Raw genomic sequence first — 16974 nt, forward strand, 5'->3', positions numbered from 1 at the left:
TAGGCTTAGATATCCTGTTAATAAATAAATTGAGAAGAAACATAAATTCTTATAATTTAACTCGTAAATAAATCATTTTTTAGAGTTTATTGGCATCGCCTATGACTTGAATGGGCTCCATGAACATAATATCGACGGGCCGTTTTGCCGTATGGGTCGTATGGCAATAGATATCAGAGAAACGTTTAATGCAAAAAAAATTCTTAAATTTTCCCTAGGTCCTTGAAATTAATCCATATGCTAAAAAAGTGGAGCGATTTATTTCCATAAATGCACACGCACTTACCGCATGCACTTTTGGAGGTGCAGGCGGCAATATTTGATATGTAACATCACTAGATACTGGTTATCGGCCACCTGGCATGAAGGGCGGTACGATTTTTGCTATGACTAACCTTTAGGATGGCGTGATGAGATATCCGACATCACCATTCTTGCACTGAAAAAATGGTTAGGTGCAACAAGAAGCTCTTTATTGTTAGAGTGGGTGTTAGCTGCAACAACCACTTCAATGTTCACAGTTGGTAATCAGTTTTTTGCGGCGAAAAGTCCCCAATGGGCACAAAATTTGGCGACGTCTTCACGTCATCGTTACGACATCTTTACGACAACTTTACAACATCCTAAGTCCATGTCGTTAAGTCGTCTTTATGATATCGTAAATATGTCGTATGATCTGACGATTTTTTTACGATATAGTAAAGATACGGTAAACACATGGACATATGATGTCGTAAAGTTGTCGTGAAGACGTCGTAACGATGTCGTAAAGACGTCGGCAAATTTTGTGTCCACTGAGTCGCTGTTAATCCACCTATATTAATTATATTAGTAAGAATAGTAATTGTAGTTACGAGAAATGAATGAGTTAAATTATCCCCCAATTTATTCTCTAAGAAATAGCAGTAATAAAGGTTACAATTTTCGCCCCGTGGCGATATTGACAGAACTAAATAGGAGCAATGCTGCCATCATTCGCATCGAAATATCGCGTCAGGTTTTCGATGGCCGACATTTCAATCTGAACCTTTTCATACAATTTGTAAAAAAAAAAATTTATAAAAAAATTTAATGTTGAGTAAAAATACTTAATATATTTGGGGTTTTCTCATTTATCACTTTTTGGCCTAAACCACTTTAATAGCAGTGGTATATATTACAAACCAAAACAGTTGGATCCCAGTTGGCACAAAATTTGATGATCGTCAAGACGTCGCAACAATGTCGTAAAGACGTCGCCAAACGTCGCGCCCACTGGGATCTTCTCGGTTAGTAGTCCCAACTAACTAATTTTTTCCGTGAACCGACTCCGGATCCAATTCATTGCCTACAAAACTATGTATTTTAATTTTCAGTCAATAATAAAGACCTTGATATTTGAAAAGTTATGATCATCCTAGCGTGCAGAAAATTTTGCGACGTCTTTACGACATCATTACGACAACTTTACGACATCCTATGTCCATGTCGTTAAGGTGTCTTTATGATATCGTAAATAAGTCGTATGATCTGACGATATCTTTACGATATCGCAAACTCACCGAAAAGACATGGACATAGGATGTCGTAAAGATGTCGTAAAGATGTCGTACAGATGTCGTAAATACGTCGGCAATTTTTGTGCCCGCTGGGTCCTTTCTTCAGTCACCAAATTTAGGTGTCTGAGAACAAATTAACAATTCATAATTAATTAGAATAAGTTGAGGAGGGAACGTCTTAAAATTCCGTCCAGTCAACGTTAGTTACTTCGGATTATCCAATATTACTTAGTATTGCATACGATTACTCTGGGTGATATAAAATCATAATAAAGTTTTACGCCCAAACTATAGACATGCGACTTTTCATCCGGATACAAAACATATGAGCGTTTAATGAAATAGTTTAATTTTCACAAAGAGAACCTTAGGAATAAATTTTAACTTAAAATTTGGTAAAGACGCTGCAACTCGTTTATCTATGAAAAATATAATTTACCCTGGCGGACCGAAGCACAGTGGTCTGGAATAGGAATTTACTGTTCATAATCGCCCACAGGTCGTATTTCTTAACCGATTTAAAGGTTTTTTTTTTTAGAAATGCTCAGCAATTAATTTTTAAAAGAATCCTGGCTTACTTTTTTTAAATTTTGTTCACAGAGCAACAATATATAAACAAATATAGTGACAAAATTGACCATTTTAGCTTTGTGAATTTTTATCTCAAGAAAAAATACATATAGAAACTCACTATCAGCCGGAATTATTGCACATCCATTCATAGAACATAATTAATTTCAATAATATTTAACTCAATCATTATAAACAATTTCTATAAACAAATTCTTTATTAACGAGTTTTTCTCCTAGATGAATAGATTTTTATGAACAAAAGTGATTCACAATATTCTTTAACGCTATTTATGTACTTTAAGCTTTATCAAATATAAACACTATAGATTTTTTATAACAATTTAGTTAAACAAGTCTCCTAGTCGGCCGTTTCGTCGTAGAACAAAATGTTTTTTTTCTTCCATAACCATTAGAGTGGCATTTATTGCGGTTACTAACCAACGAAATTAAATAAAGAATAATTTATATGATTGTTATAAACAATTTTTTTAACAAAGCTATGATTTATTTTTTCACATGCAAAAAGGATGTACGTAACCTCATGAAAAACAAATGAAAAACAAATTAGATATGCAAATAAGATTCAATCATAAAAATGATTGAAGAAAAAATAACTTTTTTCTACGACCAACCGCAGATTGTCACGCATTGTTTTTAAATTGTTATTAGTCATTAGGCAAATTATTATTTAATGTCCCAAATCAAATTTTGGAATCACTGTTAGTTTAGTGTCGGATAATTTCAGTGAGAAACCGTCTTTTTTGCACGGAAAAAAATAAATCATAGTTTAGTTAAAAAAATTGTTTATAACAATCATATAAATTATTCTTTATTTAATTTCGTTAGTTAGTCACCGCAATAAATGTCACTCGAATAATTATTGAGGAAAAAAACTTTTTTTTCTGCGAGGAAAGGGCCGATTAGGAGACTTCTTTAACTGGATTGTTGTAAACAATCTATATTGTTTATGTTTGATAAAGCTCAAAGTATATAAATGATTTTAAAGACAATTGTGAATCACTTTTGTTCTGAAAAATCATTTCAGCTATGAGAAAAACACGTTTATAAAGAATTTTGTTTATAGAAATTTTTATAAAAACAATAGTTGTTAACTCATGCTAATTTTTTTTTTTACAAATTATGACTTTTATGAAAAATATTAGCAACTAGCGTCAAATAAACGATTTTTTCTATCATAAAAAACACTAATAAGAATTTGTTTATAATAACTAATTTGAATATTATTAAAATTAATTATATTCTGTGAATGCATGTGCAATAATTCCGACTGATAGTAAGTTTCTATCTGTATTTTTTCTTGAGCTAAAAATTCACAAAGCTAAAATGGTCAATTTTGTCACTATATTTGTTTATATATTGTTGCTCTGTGAAAATAATTTTAAAAAAGCAAACTCTATTAGATTGATCTTTGACACACTTTTTTACTGTCCTAAACTAAAGGTAAAGTTCGTTAGCCAGCTATTTTGGATAAAAATTCAAAAAGTGGGCACATTTTGAATATTTTGACACTACTTTTTTAAAAATTTAAAAATTATCTGTACGGTTGTTTATATTATTCAAAAAGTTGAACAATTTATCTTAACGACTTTTTTTTGAAAAATCAAAAATTATTAGAGCTAGAGCATTTTAAAAATAAAAAAAAACAAATTAAAAGGAACATTTTAAGCCAAACAACGCATGATACGAAAAAAGTCAATAGAAAAAAAACGTTACTTTTTAAAAGCCCTACAAGATTACGATAACAATTTTTTTAATTAGGTCGAAAAGTTAAAAATTCCAAATTTGATCTTCCCAAAAATTTTTGAAACCACATTTTTTCAAGATTTAAAAATTGTATGTACGGTTGTTTATAGCACTCAGAAACTCTAACAATTCATCAGCATTTTCAAAATCCGAAAAAACAAACTGAAATGAACATTTTAAGCCAAACAACGCATGATATGAAAAAAAGCCAAGAAAAGAGAAACTTTGCTTTTTGAAATCCCTACAGGACTGCGATAACAACTTTTTTAATTTGGTCGAAAAGTTGAACATTCCAAATTTGATCCTACCAATAATAATGAAAAATTAAAAAATTCCATTTTTTGGTCAAACTATGCAAGATAAGAAATAAATAAAAAAGCTCAAATTGCGCGCCTTAGGAAGAACTACAAATTTATAATGAATCACTTTTCGATATAAGCTACGAAAAAAAACGAGACAAAAATTGCTTATCCAAAAATGACCTATAATTTTTGATAGGACACGTAGTTTTTGCTTTAGTCGTAAAAAATATCATTCAAAATTAAAATATTAAATTTGTTTAAAAAAACGACGCAAGGTATGAACTTAAATTAACAGACAAAAGCTGTTCGCCTAAAAAGATCTATAAATTTATTATTAATCATTTTTTGATTGGTCGAGTAGATCCTTTTTTAATCGTAAAGCATAAGATAAAAAATACAAAAATAATCGTGATAAATACAATTTACTTTTTATTTTGCAATTTTTAAATAAGTAATCCCAGACAGAGTTACATAAAAATGTATTATAATTGATACAAAAGTGTTATGTATAATGTGGAAAAATTTACATGTTGGATAAAATCGAGTGCGAAGCACGAGATACGTGATGAGAATGTGTTCGTTAAAGCCAAAAGAGCTTTAACAAAAGAGAGTTCAAAATTACAAAATTACAGTTGTTGGTCCGTTCACGTTTGATTTTAAAAGGTGTGTGCCCGAATGTGGAAGAAATGTAAAGACCAAGTGCGGAGTGCGATTGCCATCAGTTGCATGCCGTAGGTGCACTCAAACTCTCTTGTAACGAAAGAGAATTCACAATTACAAAATTACAGTGGTGGATTTTTTGGGTCTTAATTTTAAAATGTTTGCGCAAGAATGTGCGAAAAAATAAAGACCGAGCGCGTAGCGCGAGGTAAATATATAATCAAGCGCGAAGCGCAAAAACCAACAGTTGCGCGCCCTAGGCGCGCTCAAACTTATGAGCGAAGCGAGCCGCGCGCAAAGCGCGCGATGAGAATGTGCCCGAGTAGCAGGCAGATTTTTAATCTAAAGTTTATATCTAGGGTTTCTTAGCACGATTTCAACTTTAAATCTTTACTCGTTAACAGTGTATGAGACATATTGCGTGAAAATCAAACGTAAACGTTTGACGCAATATGCGTCATGCAAAACAAAAAGATTTATAATAATTGACATAAAATTGACCCATTTTTATGAAAGTTGGTTTATGATCTCTCTTTGTAAACCATGAAATTAGACGGAGATGTCTAAACGTTTTGATAACGTTCGCATTTACCTATGTTTTTCTCTCTTATCTGTCCGAGAAGATAGTCAATATTCGGTCATCAAGAACTCCTATATTCTTAATTATGAGCAGTCACCTCTCTCTTTCTGATTTGCAAAATAGAAAGAGAGGTGCAGTCGATTGTACCCAACGCGATCAATTATCTCTGTCTAATTTCATGAAATAGAAAGAGAGATTCGATCTAATGGACTAGAGAGCATGGGAATCACACCCCTATACTAGAATGAGTAGATGAGTATCAGATGAAAATGCGCGCTAGTAAAAATGGCCCTGGCAGTTCAGAGACTGTTTTAAAAAGGCTCATTCCAATCTAATATCGCCAAAAAAATCTTGAAACTTGAGAGAAAGTTACTCTATTTCAGCAAAAAAAATCGCACTAAGTTTGGATTCAGTAAAGATGATTCGAAATCTATCTACCTGTTAAATGGCGTTTCTCGTGTCTCGGTGAGAAATTTTTTGTTTTTGAGAGAACAACAAATGTGGAGAAAATTACTGTTGACGAAGCCTATATTTTAAAAGTTAACTTTCATCTGTTCCTTAAGCCGTGAAACTGCCCGGAAAAAATGGAAGAATTTCAAGTGAATTACTTGGCTAGTTGTGAATGGAGCCCAATTTTCAAAATTAAAAAATATTTAAAATCGTGGTCACCAGAATGGTTAATGTAATGAAAAATTATCAAAAAAAGTGTAAATGTGCACGGAAAGAATTAGTCGCTTGAAAAGTCATTGACTTTGTTCATTAGTCTCGGATACGAGAGCAAGTCGAATAAAGTTTTGAAACCTCTTTGTTTAAGAATGGGATCAATAATTATCTAGAAATTACAAAGCATTTTAGAAGAATTAAAAAATTTTAATTGCAGATTTTAAATAAATAGCTGTATAAAATTTGCTGGACAGTCGCTGAAAATGTAGAATGCAAGGACGTAAACCTATACTAATCTAGCTTAATACAACCACATATCGAAGCCTGAGTAGAATAAGGTGTTCGTTCCGAATCTGCTCGAGAAAGGTGTTGGTTCCAAGTTCGGTTGAAGATTGTGTTGGTTCCGAACTTTTTGGAAAAAGGCATTCGTTCGCCGAAATATTTCATTCTTCAAATTTTGTAGTGGTATCAATGACGCCTAAATCCTTATTTTTTCTTTATCCAATTGAATTTTCATCAAACAAATTGTATACTTAAAATTTTGTAGTGGTACCGCTTTTGCAGGATTTCGGACTTTTTAACCATTAAAGTTTTCATCTTTTATTAAAACAAGTTTCCTGTAAAAAATTATTATTTGACTTGAAGCAGAGAATTTTTAACGTTGAAAGGGAACTTTAGAAAATATTTATAATTCTTATTTAGAAGAAGGGAATGAAAAAAAGATTTCAAACGATTTTAAAAGGTTTAAAATCATTTTGGAAGATTTCAAAAGATTTCAATAAGATTTAAAATAATTTAATCATCTCACCGAATAGAAAAGATTTCACAAACAAATATTTAAGAAAAAATACATGAGTATTTCAAAAGATTTCACAAGAAATTTTCAAAAATTTCAATTATTCAATTAAGATTACCAGGCTTTCAGAGAATTGAAAAAGGCCTGTACACCAGATTCCGAATATTTTCAAAGATTATAAAACTTTCAAAAGATTTCAAAGATCTTAAAGTTTAAAAAAGAATTTTTACTTAACATTCAATTTTTTATATATATTCTTCAAAGCCCCCGCTTTCGAACAGTGTCTTTTCATCGCACATCACCTTCCATGAACAAATTAGGATCTATATGATGCTCTTTAATATTTTCCACGTGTTTATACATTACAGGGAAAGGCTCAAATTAAAATGGCATACTGCGAAAACATGAAGCAATATTTTGATGCAAATTTTAGCAGCACTTCTGATATTTCAGTTCTGCCAATATCGCCACTGGGCGAAACTAGTAATTTTTATTACTTTTATTTCTTGGAGAATAAATATGTAGTAAGTGTAACTAATTTACTTGTCGTAACTGCAATTGCTATCTTTACTAATATAACCAACATAGGTGGACTAAAGGCGAGTTTTTTCATCCCAGGGCAAAATCCTAATACACGGAAATCCTCCCTGTATTCTCTGTCACGAAAATAGAGTTCTAAAACGATCGAAAAATAGTTCGAAAAAGCTCGAAAATTGCGAATTCGGAAATACGTAGGATTCCTCGAGCATTAAAGAGGCTTCCGCGATATCTTAAAACTCCCTCCGTGCTCTGTCAAACCGAGTTAGCCCAATGATTTAAAAGTACTGAGCGAGCACGTAGCGAGATTTCAAACAAATATTTAATTAAAGGAAGGTCTTGTAGCTTGTGTCTACTGACCGTAGCTTATCCCAGTGGGCACAAAATTTGGCGAAGTCTTTACGACATCACTACGACATCGTTACGACAACTTTACGACATCCCATGTCCATGTCGTTAAGGTGTATTTACGATATCGTAAAGAAGTCGTATGATTTGACGATGTCTTTACGATATCGCAAAGACATCGAAACGACATGGACATAGGATGTCGTAAAGTTGTCGTAAATATGTCGTAATTATGTCATAAAGACGTCGCCAAATTTTGTGCCACTGTGATGCTTATTGTGGTGTTATTAAAATATGTTTCGTTTGTCGACACCGGACCTCATCAGTTTGTAAGCGTTAAAACCCATCTGATAAAAACCATTTCATACAATAAAACAAAATTAAATATGACTATATTGCTATATAAAATAATTCTTACCATAGGAAAAGAGATAGAACGTAGATTCAAGGGTAGTCATACACATATATTTTTGGAGCTTTTTAAAATGTTTTGTAATATTTGAGACGCATTAAGTTTTCCATAAGAAGAATTATATTTGATACAGTTATCTCCATGGTCGACGGATTATTTATTTTCATATAATTAAAGTTTGTGGACCAACACTAACAGACACTTTTGAGACTATGGAGATACTAAGGTTTATTTTCGTATCAAAGTGGTTACATAATTAGGTGGTCAAGTTTGTTATATCAAAGATCGTATAATAGTACGGTACAGTCGGTGTACGACGTCATACATGAAATTGTTATAAAGACATTATAGTTACTACATTTTTTCTTAATTTGTTAAATGTGAAAAATGTCATACATAATTGAATATTATTAGTGAATTTATAAATGAGAACTTATTATTTTACATAAAGTTATAATTGATACAAGGTGTTCTTAATCGACGGAGGAAACATGTTTTAATAACACCACAATAAACATAAGCTACGGCCAGTAGACAAAAACTACAAGACATTCCTTTAATTATTATTTTATCTGGCCAAAACCCTAACACCAACTTACAAATATTTAATGTTTCACAAGTGCTCGCTAAAGTGTCTTGCTCGCGGAAGCCTACTTATTTCCGAACATGCAGGGAAAACTTGCCGAGTATTAGGATTTTTCCCCGGGACACCAAACTGATTACTAACTAATAATAGATTTTATGCTTTCACGATGATTCATTTTGTTAAAAAGAGATATTTCGGGTTTCAGTCGTGTAAAAAACTACGAATTGTTCGCCGACGTTTCGTGAACATTGCAGTTCACATCTTCAGGGCTGACCTGAAACTGAGGTATCAGGTCATGATGTTGTTAGGTATACTTTCTACGATGCCTGTGATTGGCCAGAGCTCCCCACCGTGAAGACTGGTCGAACTTGATTGGCCAATCAAGTTCGACCAGTCCCCACGGTGCGGTGGGGCGCTCTGGCCAATCACAGGCATCGTAGAAAGTATACCTGGTTACCAACTGTTACTGTCGAAGTGGTTGTTGCAGCTAACAGCATCTCTACTAATAAAGAGCTTCGTGTCGATACCAACCATTTTTAGGACAGGAATGTTGGTGTCCGATATCCCACCACGCCATTGCCAAGGTTAGTGACGGCAAAAATTGTACCACCCTGATCGACAGTTGGACGAGTACTAGATTTTCGCGATGTTACATATAAAATATTGCCGTTCGCACCTCCGAAAGTGCATGCAGTGAGTGAGTGTGCAGTTATGGGCATAAATCGCTCCACTTTTTTAGCATATGGATTAATTTCAAGGACCTAAGAAAAATTACAAATTGTTATTTTTATTCAAAGCTTCATGTTTGAAGATATTTTCAGAGAGAATTAATCCTTACATGTGAGCCTGAAAGAAGAGGCGCCCAGAGAAAACCTCTAGTATCAATAGCCATACGACCAAAACGGCACAACGGCCCGTTGATATTATGTTCATGGAGCCCATTCAAGTCATAGACGGTATCAAGCAACTCTGAAAAATTATTAATTTACAAGTTAAATTATAAAAGTTAATATTTACACTCAATTTATTGCAGTGGGACGATGGTCGTGGGGGCTAAGGCGTAGGCTTAACCACCAGAAGCGTTGCTTCTGGTGGTTCGGAACCCACCTTAAACTGTTGGTCCCTCTTCCATCACCAAGTAAGTGTGTGTGGGGGGGGGGTGTAAAGGAATAAAAAAGAAGGTGCAAGGAAAATGTAAACGCGTAGGGGACACTTTAGAAGCTTCTATTCCACTCGATTTATTAATTAGAAAGAAGTCTAAGACTAGGTTTGCCAAGACATATTTTTATTATAACCGGAGATGTTTTAAATAAATATAGTTTGAAGTTGGAACTTAATTATAATTCTCTCTTTTCATCAAAATTTAATGTTTTCAAACGAAGATTAAACCATTCCATCTTACGTTAAAACTATCGATGTGTTACGAAAATCTTAAAAGCATTATTTTCGCTTTTCCACAGTGCAGATTGCAAAATTCAAAGACACAATTAATAATTGAGTTTTCTGTTGAGGGCAGTGACAAAGAATGCCACATTTGTGGGTATAAAAGAAATTTGAAAAATGTAATATTTTAAAATGTCACATTACAAAAATAAATTTTTAGGAATATAATTAATTTTTGACCTACAAAAAGAGGATCCTTCAATAAAGTAGAGTTTTCTACCAAATTGACAGATTTCCGATGAAAAAATAATTCTAAACAAAAAGTATAAGAAGAGACACTTTAGTTTTTAATAAACAGAACTCATAATACAAAAAATACGAATTTTCAAGAAAAAATATTAATGATCAACCAAGGCAGATTTTTCCATTAATAAAGCAAAATAATCTTATTTAAAATGTTAAGCTAAACGTAATTTGGCAAAAACAAAATAATTGTAATTTTAGTAAACAAAATTTATTTTCAAGAAAAAAAAACAAGCTTTCAATATTACTGGTTGAATTTATAACTAAAAAATGCACTTGTAACTAAAATGATACATCTTCAAATATAAAAACAAATCTTTTATGAAATAGGTGTATTTTCGTTACAAAAACTAATTTTTAGGCGAAAGATGTACACATTTAGATAGGTGGAATAATTTTCTATCAGAAGGGACACATTGTCACCGAAATGCAGAATTTTTTCAAGTTCAGGAATAATTAAAAAAATAATTTTAACGAAATAGTTTACAAAAAAAGTAAATCGTCAAAGTAAAATGATGTACAAAAAGGTTTTTTAGTCGCTAATCACGATTGAGGAAAAATCTTAAGTATTTATATAAATGTTTAAATTGGAAGAAAAGTCTCTGAAATAAAATCAAATTTTCAGAATAATCAATATTTAAATAAAACCTATATTTTTGCTCTTAAACTTATTACTTAAATGTGAATAATGCAATAAATATCGATAAAAAAGTTTTTCCTCATATTATAAAAATATTAATTTAAGTGTTCCTTTACAATATAGATACTGATTCATGAGTTGAATTCAATTCTACGTTGATAAGTAGTTCATGCGGAATTATCTTAAAAATGTAGTCGATTTTTTAAATGTTTTTTAAATGACAAAAACTAAACAAAAGTACACTGTCAGATTACATAGATTTACAAATTTCGGTCAACTTTTGTACATAAGAACGCGCATTTATATTTTTCAGCAACAAAAAATCTGCTAATTTTAATCAATCTCAAGTAGAAAACATTGTGCAAGACCAATAAAAATTTTTGAAAAACAAATCAAATTTCTTTAAAAAGGACGAAAAAATTAAAACGCTATTTTCTTGTAAAAAATTTATCTTCTTTCTTGAAAATTCATGCTTTTGGTAAAATATTCATCTGTTTTTTCAAAACTTAATTTTTTGATCTGCTAATGTAACCATTTAAGTTATTTAATCTATCTTCCTTGGTAAAAATTCATCTCTTTGTTCTAAAATTCCTATATTTCTCAAACACTCAACTTTTTTGTTAGAATACTAACCCAGTGGGCACAAAATTTGGCGACGTCTTTACGACATCGTTACGACAACTTTACGGTATCCTATGTCCATGTCGTTACAGTGTCTTTGCGATATCGTAAAGATATCGTCAGATCATGCGACATATTTACGATATCATAAAGACTACTTAACGACATGGACATAATATGTCGTAAAGTTGTCGTAAAAGTGTCGTAACGATGTCGTAAAGGGGTCGCAAAATTTTGTGCCCACTGGGAATTTATCTCATTAACAGAAAATTCATTTAGTATATTCAAAACTAGTCTTTTTGGGTTGAAAATTTCTTTTAAAAACTTTGTAAAAAACATAATTTTATCTTGGCACAGAGAATTTTTGACATGAACCGGGATCATAGAATTTCCGTGAAAAATTATAACTATGAGTCTAGGATGGAAATTTTTAATTAGGAATCATTATATCACTTGGAATAGACCATTTTGAAGCTTAAAAGGAAATTTTTTATTTAAAACTTACCCATAAGATCTCCGGTTTCTAGATTATAACTATACGAATGAATTTTATTTGTCAGAATATCGTTGTAATAGGCTATTGTAGGTTTCCTAATCGTACTGAACCACACGATTCCATTGCTATAATTATTTTGGTCATGCTGATGTGGTCTGAGTCGCTCATTATTTAGCGGTTGCTTAAGATATGGTTGCGTATCACGATTGTAAGTCCACACATCCCCAAAAGTTTCTCCATGAACATTCTTTGTCCCTGAAATATAATATAAAATTTTCAATATAATAATCAATAGAAGGGAAACAACTCTGGAAATCCGCTTGATCGATTGATTATGCGAATGAGTATTACGGTGGAATCCAATTTGAATCCGTCCTATTTACAGTCTACTGTTGTAATCCGTTTCAAAAATTCAGTTATTTAGACTGAAAAAAAAATTTGCATTGAATCAAGTAGGCTTATTTACTTGGCTGATTTTACTTGAAAGAAGCAAGTATTTTCTTTTTACAAGGGAATGATTTTCTTGAATCAAGAAAATAATAAAATCAGGACAACTATTTGAATTCTGAATATATTTACTCTAAGCAAAAAACTGTTAAGTTAATTTGTTTCATTATACCTATTTGCATGAAGTTTAATGAAATAATGATTTAAGATTATTATATTCTCATGGTAAGTAAATAAAACTCTAACAAAATTCTTGATCCAAGTAAAGTCATATATTTATTTTGACTACTATTTTAATTGAAACAATGTTCATATTCTTGAGACGAGAAAATTAATGTATCCAGTAAAGAAATAATTTCTCTTAAAATAATGCTTGAATATTTTCCTTCAAATAATTCCCAGTGGGCAAAAAGTTTGGCGATGTCTTGACGACATCATTACGACATTTTTAAGATAACTTTACGACATCCTATGTCCATGTCGTTAAGGTGTCTACGAAATCATCAATTAGTCGCATGATCTGACGATGACTTTACGACATCGTAAAGACAACAAAACGGCATGGACATAGGATGTCGTAAAGTTGTCGTAAAGATATCGTAACGATGTCGTAAAGACGTCGCCAAATTTTGTGCCCACTGGGTTATTTATTTGAAACGAATGTCAGATTTACTTTGAAGACACCTATGTCACCAAAATAGAATCACATCAGTCTTTTTAATATAAAAACTGTAGACTTGATACAATAGACATCGCCCACATATTATGAAAATTAATATATTGGTCCGAATTAATTTACTTTTTACTGCAAATGTATCTTATTAAGTTGACATGATATGCAGTTGGTTCTCTTCGCCGCTAACAATTATTTTGAAATTCAATAATATTTATAAAATTCAAACCATTGGTGCACATAATCAATTTTATTTATGCAAATGTAGACAGGAATTCACAACTTTGATAAACTACAAACTTTACGCTGATACACAAATCAAATCACTCATAAAACTGTTTAAAAAATTATAAGTTTATTGGCTCGGTAAGTTTTTGTGGGTAAGAATTAAAAATTTTCATATAGATTTAAAAAAGGTGTTATTAATTTTGAAATAATTATGCAAGACTCAAAAGTAATTTCATTCCTAAAATTATTAAAAGGTTATAAATGTCCTGCTTCTATAATTTTTTTTCGCTGATTATTTGTATGTATTAATCAACTTAAAATTATAATATTTCAAATTTTTTTCACCGTGAATCATTTTTTAAATAAAAAAAAATAAATATATGAAAGCATAAAACAAAGTTATAAGCTTTAAAAAATGCTTAAAATAACAATGATCACATTTTCTTGATAATTTAAAAAAATGTTATGCGTTTATAAAGCAAAATATTTAAGGAAAAAGAATTTAATAACATTTTTAGAAAGTTTATTAAAAAAACATTTTATTTTATGAAAGAATAATTAAAAAATTGACCATTAGAATTTTTCCAATAAAAGAATTGAGAATCAGACCCTATCACTTTTAAAATGCAAGTTTTTGCACCAAACGTTTCTTTACATAATTCATTTTTCTTCTGATTTCGAAGTATTTTATACTTGAAATAAAAATAAAATATCGAGCGCTTTTTTAAATGGGTAATATTTAAAATAGCGATCAATTCTCTTTTACATATTTTTAATTATTTTTGTTTGGAATTGTTATTTTAAATTAAAAATTGAATTAAAAAGTACTAAAAAAGAATTAAATAAATCGCCAACTGTGCGTTTTCCAGAGCTTTTAAAAAATCAGAAAATATTTATTTGTCACTGAGGTTATTAAAACGTTTTTCAACTCAAAAGTTATGAATTTTTTGAAGCTTTAGATCTATTTTAAGCGGATTACGTTTCTAAAGAAAAAAGTATTGAGCTCTTTGTAAAATAAGTGAAGTTTAATTATTTTTTGCATATTTTAAATTATTGTTTTAGGAAAGCAATTCCATATTCCAATCTTAGTAAACAACTTATGATCAAAGCACCCAGTAGGCAAACAATTTGGCGACGTCTTAACGACATCTTTACGACATCTTTACGACAACTTTACGACATCCTATGTCTATGTCGTTTCGGTGTCTGCGATATCGTAAAGACATCGTTAGATTATACGACTTATTTACGATATCGTAAAGACACCTTAACGACATGGACATAGGATGTCGTAAAGTTGTCATAACGATGTCGTAACGATGCCGTGAAGACGTCGCCAAACTTTGTGCCCACTGGGCATTCGATAAATTGAAAACTTTGTGGTTTGTGTAAATTTTCGTATAGCAGGACATTATTTTTTGTCATTGATGTTATTAAAGAATTTTTGGACATGCAACTTTTCTTTATTATTTATTACCTTTGGGTCTTTTTTAAGCGTTTTGAATGTTCAGAAACAACAAGTGTTAAGTCCCTTGTTAAATAAGTTAAACTTACTTCGCCTTTTCACATATTTTATGTTATTGTTTAAGAAATTTTATTTTTAATTAAAAAATGAGTAACGGAGCATTATATACAATAAAAGAGTTGGGTAAATTGAAAACTGCGCATTTTATGGAAAATTTTCATTTATTGTTTATTACTTTTAGATATTTTATAAGATTTTTAAATATATTAAGAAAACAAAAGTATAGAGCCTTTTTTGAAATCAGTCAAATTCAATTCTAAAATTTTTATAAATAAAAAATGGTATATTAAAGTCTCTCGAAAATTTTCAAGTATCATCAGAAAGATGTTTTCTTAAAAGAAACATTGACTTCCACAACGTTTAGTTTGAAGATGGTTGAGGCTCACCATACGACTTCGTACGACACTGTTTTAAAATTCTTACTCGAGATTTTGTCACCGAGATCCAAGTGCTTCGATAGCGAAGTCGGTAGAGCGCGCGGTTAGGACACTAGTTTAGGTAGTTTAGGAAGGGTTCGAATCCTGGTGGAGTGCGATTTTTCAAAGAGATTAAAGCGTGGAATTATATTTGTAAGTAAACATTGTGCGAGAATTACGACTTTTAATAATTTAGAAAATGAAAATTATATAACAATAATTTCGAAAATAATTTTTTTATTCATGGAGAAATAGTGTTCAGTTGAGGCTCATTGTATTGATCCTATCCTTCATATTCTTATATTAAGAAAATATATTCTTGAAGTGTATCAGAAATGATTTCTTGGCAGTGAACTTTGTTCGACAAAGTTTTCTCTTAAAACTTTTTCATTAAAAAATTATTACTTGTGATAAATAATAAAAACGTTGACAATTATCCGATCAAGAATTAATTTATCTTTATTTACTTAAAAATTCAACTGGCTGGTTGAAATTGTATTATTATTAAAAAATTTTTTTGGTTAGAAATTATATGCTCCTCCTTTAAATTTGTGTTTTTGGTTGAAAATTTATGTCTTTTATTTTAAAATTGTTTCTTTGATCTAAAAATTTATGTATAGCCTTTTTATCGTAAATTTCATTTCATTTTGTGGAAAAATTAATTTTTTCTTTAAAAATTACTGCATGTTAATTAAAATTTGTGGTTTTGATTAAAGAATCAATATTTCTCTTACAATCTTTTCGATCGTAACAATTATATTGCAAGTTTGATCATACTTTAGAAAACTCTTTGTTTTTTTTTTTTTGGTTGGAAAATAAGTTTCCTGACAGCAAATAGAACTATTTATTTTTCAGTTAATGTTATATATTGTTTTAAGTTTTTTTGGTAGAAAATTAATGTGCCTACTCCCGAACTCATGTTTTTGATTTAAAATTATTTTATTTAACCAGAAATTCAACTATTCCATTTTTAATTGTAAATTATACTTTTGTTGTTTAAAATTCAAAAATTTTATGGAAAATTATAGTATTTTGTTTAAAAAAATCTTTTTTGGTTGAAGCTGAATTATTTTTGTTAAGAATTCATTTTTGTTAATTGAAAATTCAACTACATGTTTGAAAATTCACGTGGTTTTTTGACAAATTATCTTTTTTCACAGGAAGTCAATCATGTAAGTTGAAAATTCATGTATTTGGTGAGAAATTCTGCTTTTTTGCTGGTCAATTCATCGTCTTGACAGAAAATGTATGGTTTTGTTTGAAAATTCATTCCCTTGGTTCAAAAGTTAATTACATTATAAAAAAGTGTTTTTATGTTTAGGAAACTGATTTTTTAAAATGATAATTTGTCAATTCCTAATTGGCTCAAAATTAAAAAATGTTGATTATGAGTATCCTTCTTGGTTAAAAAAAATAAACATTTTGATGAAACACTTTTTAAAAAAATAAGTTTCAGAATGTTTTTAAATATTTATGTTATGTT

General features: G+C 30.5%; 2 protein-coding genes across 2 annotated transcripts in view; both read right to left on the bottom strand.

Moving 5' to 3' along the window:
• LOC117176389 (protein GVQW3-like) overlaps positions 1-9256 on the bottom strand; it is a 31141-nt gene extending 21885 nt beyond the window's left edge. The window contains exon 1 of the mRNA XM_033366629.1: positions 9209-9256. Coding sequence (XP_033222520.1) covers positions 9209-9256 — 48 coding nt within the window. The remainder of the gene's footprint in view (positions 1-9208) is intronic.
• Positions 9257-9295: 39 nt separating this feature from the next.
• Positions 9296-16974, bottom strand: part of LOC117176390 (regucalcin-like) — a 43669-nt gene continuing 35990 nt past the window's right edge. The window contains exons 4-6 of the mRNA XM_033366630.1: positions 12212-12457; positions 9598-9728; positions 9296-9520 (exon numbers count right to left, since the gene is read on the bottom strand). Of these exons, the coding sequence (XP_033222521.1) occupies positions 9296-9520; positions 9598-9728; positions 12212-12457 (602 nt within the window). The remainder of the gene's footprint in view (positions 9521-9597; positions 9729-12211; positions 12458-16974) is intronic.

The sequence above is a fragment of the Belonocnema kinseyi genome, chromosome 7, assembly GCF_010883055.1.
Source record: "Belonocnema kinseyi isolate 2016_QV_RU_SX_M_011 chromosome 7, B_treatae_v1, whole genome shotgun sequence".
In the NCBI taxonomy this organism is placed as follows: Eukaryota; Metazoa; Arthropoda; class Insecta; order Hymenoptera; family Cynipidae; genus Belonocnema; species Belonocnema kinseyi.